This window comes from Papio anubis, chromosome 1 (genome assembly GCF_008728515.1).
Source record: "Papio anubis isolate 15944 chromosome 1, Panubis1.0, whole genome shotgun sequence".
Lineage (NCBI taxonomy): Eukaryota > Metazoa > Chordata > Mammalia > Primates > Cercopithecidae > Papio > Papio anubis.
In genome coordinates this window covers 165,458,198-165,470,790 of record NC_044976.1, presented here as the reverse complement: position 1 = coordinate 165,470,790, position 12,593 = coordinate 165,458,198, and the positions used below count along the sequence as shown (strand labels likewise).

Below are 12,593 nucleotides of genomic sequence, written 5' to 3'. Positions count from 1 at the left end.
CCATCTTCTACCTAGTACTATATATTTCTTTATAAAGTGAATTATAAAGTTATTCCTAATCTTATCGCTACCTTTTTTCCAATCCCAGTTCTTACTATCCTCTATCTTGGTGCAGTCATATTAAGTATTTTCAGTTCCTGTTAATTCACCACACCATTTTCTACCTTGGTTTCTTACTGTATGGCAACATTCAGGAATCATTCATATCTGCATTCATTTAAATATAACTAACCCATTCCTGTGTCAGTGTATAACTTACATGTCCCTTTGCCAAAATTCATCTATCATATCTGTATGTCCACCCTATTTTAAGCTTTCCTTGATGCTTGCATTTTTCCCTTAGGAGCCATCTAAGTACTTTCTTGCTCAAACCATCTTTCCCACTAGAATGTAAGCTTCAAGAGGGCATGAGAGCTTCAGTCACATGATACTAAGAATCCTTTTAATGTTTGGCATTCTGTGTGTGTAATGGTATTGCTTTCCAATCTTCATTTTGCTGATGATTAGTGATATTGACAATCTTTTGATATGCTTAGTGGTCATTGGTATGTCTGTCCTTGTGTGTGTATAAAATGTCTGTTCAATTCTGCTACTTATTTTTATTGGTTTGTTTGGACTCTTAACATTGAATTGTAAGAGTTCTTTACATATGTTTGGATTCAAACTTTACTCAGATATATTCACCAAGAATATTTTAATCCCAGTCTGGGGCTCGCCATTCTTTGAAATTGTCTTGTGAAGTGCGGAAGGTTTAATTTTGATGACAGCCAATTTTTCTTTTTTTTTTCCTCTTATGACTTGTGGTTTTTCTGTGTCCTAGCTAAGAAATATTTGCCGGTCAAGACTGTGAAAACATTCCTCTGTGTTTTATTTTAGATATTTCGTAGTCTCACTTTTTACATTTAAGTGTATAATTTGTTTCAACTTAATATTCAGTGTGTGGTGTGAGGTAAGGCTCACACCAGAAGGATATAAAGTTGATCCTGAACTATCTATTGAAGATTATCTCCTCTCCAAGGTAATTAACTTGGCATCGTCATTGAAAATGTAGAAGTTGATCTACTTCTGGGTTGTATTCTGTTCCATTGATCTATTTTTCTATCATTATGATAATTCCATGCTGTCTTTAATACTTTAGTATTACAATAAAGCTTCAAAACAGAGGTACTACAGATATTCTGACATGAATGTTCTTTTTCATAGTTATGATGATCATTTCTTTATATTTTTATATTATTTAAAATAAGTTTATTAATATTTCAAAGTGTCAGCCATAATGTCAGTTGAAATATGTATTGAATCTATAGGTTAATTTGGATATAATTAACATGTTAAAATATTGAATCTTTTAACCCTTGAAATAAACTTCATTCTCAGTTTATTTAGCTCTTTAAAAATTTCTCTCAGCAATGTTTATGTTTCTTTATATGAGACTTGCACATATTTTATTAAGTTCTCCCATATCTATTTAATACTTTTGAAGAATTTTAAAGGTTATATTTAATTTAAATTCCTAAATTATCTTTACAAGCATAGAAAAATAAAATTGATTTCTGTATAAGGAAAATCATTTTGATGTTCCTAACTCATTCATTAGTACTACTAGCTTTATTATAGATTCATTACCATTTTTAAAGAAATGTTCACTTAGTTTATGAATAAAGCTATTTTTACTATTTCCTTTCTAACGTGTACATTAACATTTATATAATTTGCCTTATTGCACAGGTTAGGACCTTCAGTACAGTGTGAATAGAAGTACAGCACACAGCTTTGATGTTTCAATATTAGAGTTTAGTACTCAGCCTATAAGCATCAAGTATAACAAAAATATGATGTTGCTTTTCTTCTATTTCCAGTATGCACAAATTTTTGTCAGAAACATTACTGATTTTTAAAATGCTGTTGTTGCATCTGTTGATATGATCATATAGCTTATTTTCCCCTTTAATGTATTAATATGGTGAACTGCTCTGATTTTAAATGTTATATGACTACTGTAGCCTTGGGATAAACCCAACGAGGTAACAGTATGTTCTTTCTGTATGTTACTGAATTGGATTTGCTACTGATTTGTTGGAAGATTTTTGCATCTGTGTTCATAAAACATAACAGCTTGTGGTTTTCTTTTCTCACGATGTTTTTGGCTTTGGCCTAATCAAATAATGCTGGCCTTACAAAATCAGTATAAATTTTTTTCTCCTTTCCTTTATTTTCTGGATATAAGCTTGTACAGAACAGGTTTTATTTCTACCTTAATCACAGTCAGAATTTCCCATTTATTGATATGTCTAGTCATTTCAATTGATACTGGCCAACGTGAATGTTACTTTATACAAATGTTTAAAATGGGGTGCTTCATTTTGGTAGAATTGGTTTGATATCTTGAAGGCCTGCTGGATTTTTAAGCTTTCAAGGGCAGTGTTAGTAGACAAAATTCTAAGAAGTCAAACCTCAAATGAGATTATAGATGAAGTGGATATCTTCATTGCAGACTGGTGAGACCTTGACCAGGGGAGCTACATAACCCATCCCAGGAATCCTGACCCACAGAAACACAGATAATAGGTTTGTGTCATTGTAAACTGAAAAGTTAGTGGTAAGCTTTTATTACTGAAAACTGATACTGTTCTATTTAGAGTACCCTTTAATCTGGGAAGTCAACCTTACTAGCAACCATGTATCTCATAAGACTTCAAATGCCCTGCTGATCGCCAAGGTCATTCTACTATGTCTGCTCAGAGTGTGAATATCTCCTCACCCTATTTGAGCACTGGGAATTGTTCTACTTACGATTCTTCGGTTTTTTTTAGACTGGCTTTTAGAGTTTCATTTTGTACATGTGTGACCTAATACTCAGAAAAAAACTACAAGGAGCTGTTTTTAGATTTCTGGTATTCTTTTTCTGTGTCACTCTCTACTCTAGAATTTTTTTATTTTTTTTCCATAACATGATGGAACATTACTTGTGTGCTTACAAACTATTTCATTTATTTTGGCATACTTTTTATTTTACTAGGTTATATCATCACATTTTTAAGTGGATCTTTTAAATCATATATTCTCTATAGTACAGTAATTAGATGTTATGTGTCAAGCACTGTACAATCACTGAACATATAAGGCACTTAAACTCATATTCTGGTGCTAAATAGACATTGAAATGACTATAAATCAATTAGTTCAGTACTGTAACAGAATTCATATTAAATGTGAACATATATGAAAAAGTGAGAGTAGCAAAGATAAAATGATTTTCTCAATCTCCGTTAGTTGCTGCAGTCAGCTGACTTTTAAGTGTACAGAAAATATATGAAACGTTTTATGAATATGTTCTCACTCTCCATTTCCATTATGATAGCTCTCTCTGTATCTCTCACCTGGACAACTATAATAGCTTCCTAAATAATCACTCCTATGAGGTTCTTTTTGTCCTCCTCACTGCACTCAACATCTCCCCTAGAGTTATTTTTTTATCTAGTTAAAATGTTATGTCTTTACCTAATACTTGCATTATTCTCACATTACTTCTCCAACAAAAGCTTAGTAAAATTTAATTCACAATCACACGTACACACACGGATGCATACGCATTTGTGTGTGTGTATATGCACAATATGAAGTTCCAAGGCAAGGTGATTTGAGGCAATGACAGTTTTAACATCCCATTATAAGAACTGTCATCTCCACTTGCTGACCATCCTACTGTTAAGATCTCATTCATTCTTTTATTTAAAAAAAAAAAAAAAATGTTAGGAGACTCTTTTCAAAGCAAAACCAATTACTTCTGGGATGGGGAAACTAAATCCTGAAAGCCTTAACTATCTATTGTAGGTCTACGAGATTGACTAAATTCATCAAGCAGTATACAGTGAGACTAGAGCATAACTGGAATCATTGGTTTGATATACATGGAGGTTGTGAAGGGCAGGAAATGGGGGGTTGTAAGGCTTCAATTAAAGCTCTTTGTAGTAAGGATAAGCAGTGAGGGGTATTCTTGGGAAGTATACAAAAGTGCATTGACTTTTTTAAAAAGTGACAGGTAAAGGCAATGAGAAAAGCTGCCACTGGAATTAACATTTATTACATCTAGTTCATCATTATGTCACTAGTGCCTAGAACAACACATTGATCATAGCACAACTCTAGAAAATGCTCTGAAGAAGTATTCAAGAGTGAAAGAGAGCATACCTGGTCTTTTTCATAAGACATTTGTATCAAGGAAATACTTGGCAGACTAAATATCATAGGCCTAGGATATGATAGAATATGTCTGGCACTTTCTAAAAAAATAAGCGTTATTTTACTCTGGTACTCAGAACCAAGAAATTGGGTTATTGAAAATATACAACTATAAAAACATTAATAGAGAGAAACAAAAAGATTATTTTAGTTAATTAAAGTCATAAGTGGCCCACAAGAAAATGGCTTGAAATACCTAATGTCCAGTGTCAATTTAATCAAATGTCAAGGAAAATAAACAGGAAAGATGGCTTGGACATCTTTTGCAGTATTTAAATTTTTAAATTTTAACTTAAAAATAATCAATACCAATGTTAATTTCTTGTTTTGATTAAATGGACAATGGTTATATATACCACATTAACATTAGGAGAAGCTGTGGGATGTAGAGGGCATATAGAACTCTTTGTACTATCTATACTGCTTTTCCATAAATCTAAATCTATTTCATAAAAATGTTTAAAAAGAAATTAAAAAAGTAGTAAAAATAAAATTTTGATTTAATACTGAATTTTAAAATACAGATTTAAGGAAAATCTGAGGGACAATTGATAACATTTGCATATAAACTGGATTCATAAAATTATTATTGACCATTTTAGGGGTAAAAATTTTAGCATTGTTATGTAGCAGAATTTCCTTATACTTAAGAGAGCTCTGCTGAAATAAAAATATGTGTGTATTTGTGTATGCGTACAAAGAGAAGATTAGTCAAAAGTGGCAAAATGTTCACAGTTTCTGAATGTAGATGGAGAGAATACTTTTTTTTTTAATTGTATAACTGTTTTAAACAGTGTAAGTTTGATTTTTTGAAAGTAAAAAATAGTGAGGAATGGCATAAAAAGTTAAAGATTCTCCAGACAGTGCTGGGTTTGAACATGGCCTTATGTTAAGTGGTTTCTGATGATCTCCACAATAATAAAAAAAGTCAAAGAGAAAAGGTTTCCATCCAAAAAATTGAGAATTTTCAAAGGTTTAATGTTTTATATTTTGAAAATATAACAACTCTAAGCATTATGTTCTTAAGTAGGTTGTAAAAATGAAGTTTAAAATGATGTCTATGTGGGTGTTATATGGGAAATGAAGAAATCATTCAGCATGAAAAACTCACACTTTACCATTTGGTGAAAGTCAAGCCTGAACATCCATATGTTATTTAGAAACAGCTAAGATGATTTCCAATATTTATATTGCTTGGAAATATTTTCCCACTCTCTTTCTTGGGTAGGAAAAAGTGATGCATTGGAATATCTAGTGATTTAGTACAAAATAGATGATGGCTAAGCTGAGGAAAACCTTCATTTTGTGGTCAAATCATTTCTCCAAGATATGTGCATATATGCGTGTGCACTTTAAATATTATTATTTTTATAATGGGAATCAAGCTCTATGAAAGACACATGTTTAAACAATATTGTCTATGACATTGCTAAAAACACATTTACTTCTGCTTGGACTTTTAACTTCTTATTGCAATTAAAAATGTTTTTTAATTGTTAGAAGAACTAACTCCTACTGTTCTAGTATCGATGCATTCTTCTAGGCAGGTTTGAATTGTGAAGTACAAAGTATTTCATTCAGTCAACACTTTACTGTTGAGATATGGTTCTATTTTTCATGAACAAATTGCAATCAAATTCTGTTATATATGAAATACCATAAGCAAAGTATGGAAAATATCTCAAGGGTAGCCTTTGGACTAAAAAGGAAGCATGGAAAATAGATAATTCACACTTTCATTTACTCCTTTGTTTTTACATTCTTTACTCCTACTTGTGGGTGAAAATTTGCCGATTTGATTTTTATTTCTTCTCATATCTGTTCAAATGAAGTGGGAGATTTTAGTAGGACTGAACAGTTGAAACAAAGTTGGATAAGGAACCTAAGGGAACTGAATATTCACAGACGACATAACACTTTATTAGGAAGATAGAGATACTGTGTTTATCTAAATTTAGCTATTAATTTACTCTTAAAACATAATTCACCTCCCACTGATTTTCTGAGTAACTTCATCTGACTAGGAGACAAACAGCAAACTTCATTTAGCTGAAATTGATTAATTGGAAAGCACGGTTTATTTTTAAAGTTCATTCAAGGTTTTTCAATGAAGAAGTTATCTTCCTAGTAAAGTACATATTTTTTCTTTTATGGTTTGGAGTGTGTGCATGTGTGTGTATGTGTGTGTGTGTCTGTGCGTGCATTAAATGATTGGGAAATGCACAGTAGAGAAGAAAATATGAAGCTGATTTCAGTCTGATTAAATGTTGAGCTACAGAAACATGTCTGATAACTAAACTTCCCCATAATATTGTGCCCTTTAATCTTGGTTTTGCAACTGAGGAGGCGAATTTACGAAGGGTTCCACAACATGGAGGCATAAGGTTTCCCCAGGTGATTATAGATCAGATATTTGACCCCAGAGAAGCTTTACTAGAATTGCTGCACCCACAAGAGTTTGACAGAGAATACAAGATGTTACAAAAACACATTTTTGTATTAGTCATGTCTATGGCACGCTGCCATTGCCTCTGTCATATGTTTCAGTACCAATTGCCACTTCCAACAAAAATATTATATTGGTAAAAAAAGTCTCTCACTGGAAAAAAAATGATTTGACATAACCAAAGCTATACTACCATCTGACTTTTGAACCATAAAAGGTGACACAAATTATTCACAAGAAAGAATCTTTAAAAAATAATGATATGGGGAAAGGGTATTGGCATTGTGTCCTGGTAAAAGAAAACGAGTTTAGGTTGACAATGGAGGTATGAAGATGGAGCTGCCTGCTGTGATACACAAACAGCAATCACTGTTGCAAATGTTCTGGGGGACATGAAGTGCAGCAGTAAGCTTACAGATACAACTTGTGAATACCTGGAAAAAGATGAAAAGGGACTTTTTTGAAATAGCCTAAGTGAGAGATGATAATGGCGTAGGGTTGTGATGCCACTGTGGATTAGGTAATATAACCCATAGGACAAGATGTGGGATTGGATGCAGAGAAGGAAAATATGACTCACAGGTTTTTGATTGAGTTCTAAACAGATGGTGCTGGGAATAATGGGTGAGAAACAGGTTTTAGGTCAGAGAAAAATCAATAACTATTTTTCAACATCTTAATTTTAAGAGGGCTGTTAGAAACCTAATAAGAGATATTGACCATGCAGTTCAAGATTCAAAACTGAAGCTCATAGTGGATACTGAAGAAGAGTTTTAATTTTGCAAATTATACAAATAGATGAGTTACTCTAAGGAAAACGTGAATAGAAAGAAATAAATTCTTTTTCAATTTCCCTGTAGAGAATTTGATGATACGTGGACAATGACAATTTTATTTCTTGTGTTCCAATGCTTATATCTTTTACTTTTTTCCAGCTTCACTGCCATTTTTATGATTTTCAGAAAAATACTGAATAAAAGTTGTTTTAGTAGACACCTATGTTTGTACCTAAATGACAGCTTTTCAATATGTGATTACTAAATATAATTTTTTTTCTTGGTTATTTTAAAGATAACTTGCCTTAGGATAAGAAGTTCTTTGGTCCTAGCTTTCCAATAGCTTTTATTTATTTATTTTTTTTTAAGTTTTAATTGTGAATGAATGTTGATGTCTGTCTCAAATACTTTACTACATTCATTAAAATTGTGATATGGTTATTCTCTTTTAATATAATGATCTATTTCTGGAATAATTTCAACTTGGTGATTATATATTCTTTTATAAATATATTACTCGGTTTGTTTTGCTAAAATATTTTATATGATTTTTCAACTCTGTTAACCAATTAAGTTAGACTCTAAGTGTCATTTCCAAAACTATCCTCACTGAGTTTTGTATCAAGGCTATGTTATTCCCATTAAATGAGTTGAGAAGGTATCTTATATTTTCTATTCTCTGAGAAAATGTGTGTAAGCTCAGAATTATATGCTTTTGAAGTATCTCTCATAAACTGTTTGTAATACATTATGGGAAAGCCCAGCTAGTTTTCCTCTATACAAGTATAATATAAATTTGTCATGAAGATTACAAATAGGCACTCAGGATATAAATTATCCCAATTGCTTAAATAAGCATCACTTACTGGTAGCTTAAAAATTAAAAAGATACTTCCAAGTATCCTTTTTAGTATTATAATGACATGAAGGGGTTGCTTCTCATATCATCCCCATTTTACAACTTGAAAAACTCGAGCTTAAAGATTTGAAGAAGCTTGAGGTCATGCAGTCAGTACACAGTACAGCAACTACATCACCATGAAATGTCTCACTCCTGAATTTGCAGTTTCAATCATGTTATTTTGACAAATTTATTATAAAAAGGACAATTTGCTGAAAGTAAACTTTGCTTACTTTTTAAACAAAAATTATAATCATGATTATATTTCCACAGTTTAGGGTAAACCAAAGGAACTATTTACATAAATGGAAATGCAAATGTCTCATTTCATATCTTGTGAATATTGGAATCTGTTTACTTCATACATATGAGAGTACAAGGACAGGAATATAATAAATATTGTCAAGTAAATATGATTTAAAATTAAAGTAATTATTATTTTATCACCAACAGTATTAGTTATCTACTGCCACATGACTAGTAACCTCCAAACTTCAGTGACTTAACCACCATTTTATTTCTCAAAATTCTGTGGGTCAGCATCATTCCTTGGGTTGGCTGGTAAGTAAGTTGGGAGCTGGACAGGTGAGGTGCTGGTATGGATGAGCCTCACTTTCCAAGTGATTTTTCATTCTTAGAGAGGCTAAAATGAGTTTCTTTATATGTAGTCCCTGAGCAATGTTCCCAAAACAGCAAAAGCAGAACCAGTACAGCCTTTTAAGTCTTAGCTTCTGTTGTTACACAGTGTAAGTTTTGTTACATTATATTGGTCAAAGCAAATCACAAAGCAAACTCTATATACAAAGATGGGGAAATAGATTTCACCTCTTCATGGTAAAAAGCTGCAAAATCTCATAGCAACAGGGCACAGACACATACAGCATGGTTTCTTGAGGACCATTATTTAAACAATCTCTTACACAAACTAAGTGACAGCTTGATACACTGCCTTTTGAAAGGAAAAGTCCATAATTTTTGACATCATGCTGAGATGTAAAATATATGATTTTGTTTTGAGAGCTTCATACATCACTCCAAACTCTTTTTGTGGCATTTTAATGAAACTAGGTTGCCTTCATCTTTACACAATATAAAAAGAGATCCTCTGAAATGTTGTAATCTCAGTCATAAAAGAATGTAGGCACTAACAAAAAGAATTTCATCAGGTGTCACAGTGAGAAATATTGAGACAAATGGTTGGGATAGAATTTGTAAATAATTCATTCATTTTGATGGTATTATTAAACTAATGACAAAATGAGTATTAGAAAATAGATTAATGCAAATAGTTTTTTGTTTTTTTTTTTTTTAGCAGTAGACTTTTTCAGCAAAGTTGATCTTTCTGTGGAAACATACCAATGGCATGCTAAAGAAGGGAGAAAGAACTGAAGTCTGCTCTGAATTTTTGTCAAAATACATTCAAAATCACAAATTGTTTTTCTAAAATACATATTGTTTTAAGGTCTTGATACAATATCCATTTATAGAACACTTAATATGTTTCAGACATTATTTATTAAATCCTTACTATTAACCCCAATAAAACAGAGACATAATCCTTGTGGCCTTTTAATAGACAGGAAATAAGGCTCAAAATATTAATCTACCTGTCTTAAGTGGTGGCACTCCAATTTAAAGTCATCATTTTAAGATTTTACTTAGTGCTAATGTCATTACTGCCATTCAAAACTTTTGTCATAGCAAGTCATAACCATGTATATTTAAAATTTTTCAAAAATATTTCTTTTCTTAAATAATAGTACAAATAAGATAGCCTAGTTACAAAGGTCTTTTTAAGAAGCAATTGGCATTTGATGAATGCTAACAATATAGGTAACAGGTTGTAGATGGAGTACTTTACACATATTTTTCCATTTAATTTCCCAAAGCCTTCTATACAATAGCCAATGTTATTTTCAAATTTCACTTAAGAAATAGTCTTCGAGAGGCCCTAGCACCTATCATACTGTATAAATCAGAATCTCTATGATCAGTATTTTAGAAATTCTTCCAAAAACTTACTAATGTGCAACCAGAGTTGGAAGTTATTACTTTAAATTGTTTGCTATACATTGCTAGGAAAAAAAAAAAATGATGACATAAATTTGGGGAAGGCTAGAGCAAACTGAATAGCAACCATTTCATAATTTTCTTATCATTACATCAAAATTCCCTAGTATTTACAATTTTTCATTTCAAAGTCATACACTAATAGGTAAGAATTTTAAGATATATAAACACATTTTCTGAAGGAAATACGTTTTGCTGACACATTGCTAAAATGAATTACATTTTAATGACTTCTGAAGCTTTAGAATTTTAAGATAGAATATAATATAAAACATGGGGTATTTGTGATTGGGGGGAAAACATACATGCACATGAATTTACTGCTTAAATCAACATTAGCGTTTGCTTTTATAGAAGCATTTAAGAAAAAAAATGCAATTTTGCTGTTCAATTTTCTAACAATTCAAAGTCTAGTCTCATGTGATCTATCATTTTTAAAGCAGTACCTTCAAAAAATTCACATGCATCTTTTTCTGAAATCTTTTCAAAATCTACTCCCTAAATTAACTCTATTTGAATATACCTGAATACATTTCAATGTATTAGTCTATTGCATGGTCAGCTTATGTGTGTATTAAACAACCAACGATAGCCAAGTATTACCCATCTATGTGTAAACCTATGTATAAATGAGTAGATATGGCACTTGAAATTTGTGTCTATATTATGCATAAATCTACTACTGCTAATATATTTAGGCTTAGTAAGGTATCCAGTACGTTAAGGTACTAAAATCACCAAGTTACATAAAAAAATTAAGACTCAAGCGAAAATGTTACCTTGTAACATATTAAAGTGGATAAATCTTCTCATATCAAGTAAATTAGTTTTAATAATCATTTTCAGTTCTTTAGAATCTTGAATATTTTAAGTTGCCACTTAGTTCAGAGACTTAACTCTTAAACCACTATAGGAGTTTCAGGAAATTCAATGGATCTCATGCAAGATAAAAACTTACCAGCAAATTTGATGTGAAATTTATTTTCAGGCTTTAATATCTGGACATACAAAGGACAATTTGGAGCAAAATCTTTCACAGCCCATGCTCTCAAAATTGTTTGGTGATCCTGAAGTGATCAAAATAAAAATATCATAAGTTACAATTTTTATAATATATAAAGTAAAAATAAGCAATCAGTTTGCTTTGTCACATTCATAGTTAAAACTTAAACATAAAAAGTACTGTGAAGACTTGTTAAGAATACCTATTATTCCCATAGAAGAAGATAGTAATAGCTAATTTAATCATAGCTAATTGCTAGCACTTAGAATATTAGAAAAGATTAAGAGAAAAAATAGCTAGACAGACTTATAAATAATTTTCCTAGAAAATTCCAGCAGTCAGAAGTTTTCAGACATGTAGCAAAACTAATAATTTGTAATAGGAATTTCCAAGGAGAAATAAAAAACATATGTATAATAATAACATGCTTAGAAAATTACTTTTTAAAATATAATAGTAAAGGTAAAAGAAATTTGACTTGTGTGCGTGTGTGTGTGTGTGTGTGTGTGTGTGTGTACCTGTGTGGTACGTTTGAAGACATAAAAAACTCTTAGATATAATAAAATATATCAAAAAAGTTTTTAAAAAGACATTTAGACTAAGGAAGGGAATCAAAACCATGCTTAACACGAACTCCTTTACATAGTAGTCACCCAATAAATTCAATGAATTGAAAAAAATCAAGGAAGATTATTAAAGAAATATGCCACAGAGTTAGCTAATACATTTTTGAAAAGGAAGCACGGAAATGCTCTAGGGTAGCACTGTCCATATAACAGCCACCAGGCACATAAGGCTATTTAAATTTGAAGTGTCTAAACTTAAAGTTAAGAATGTAATTACTCAATCACACTAGCCACATTTCAAATACTCAAGGCTGCACATGGCTAGTGGATGCCATGTTAGAAAGCAGAGGTATGTAAATTTTTCATCACCACAGAAAGTTCTATCTGACAGCACTATTAGTGGAAGGAAAGGAAGATCCAAAATACAGATAGGCACAAGGGACTGTTTATCCAAATGCAGACAGAAGAAGCTGTTTTTTTATGGTTGGAAACTGCTATAGACAGAATGATCACTTCCTCCCCAGATTTACACGTTGAAATCCTACCCCACATTGTGAAGGCACTAGGAGATGAGGCCTCTGATAGACCT

General features: G+C 31.6%; 1 protein-coding gene across 5 annotated transcripts in view; it reads right to left on the bottom strand.

The window, feature by feature from the left end:
- KCNT2 (potassium sodium-activated channel subfamily T member 2) overlaps positions 1 to 12,593 on the bottom strand; it is a 411,763-nt gene that overhangs the window by 186,497 nt on the left and 212,673 nt on the right. For all 5 annotated transcript variants that reach the window (XM_009191034.4, XM_009191039.4, XM_009191043.4 and 2 more), the window contains exon 13: positions 11,394 to 11,502. In XM_009191034.4, coding sequence (XP_009189298.2) covers positions 11,394 to 11,502 — 109 coding nt within the window. The remainder of the gene's footprint in view (positions 1 to 11,393; positions 11,503 to 12,593) is intronic.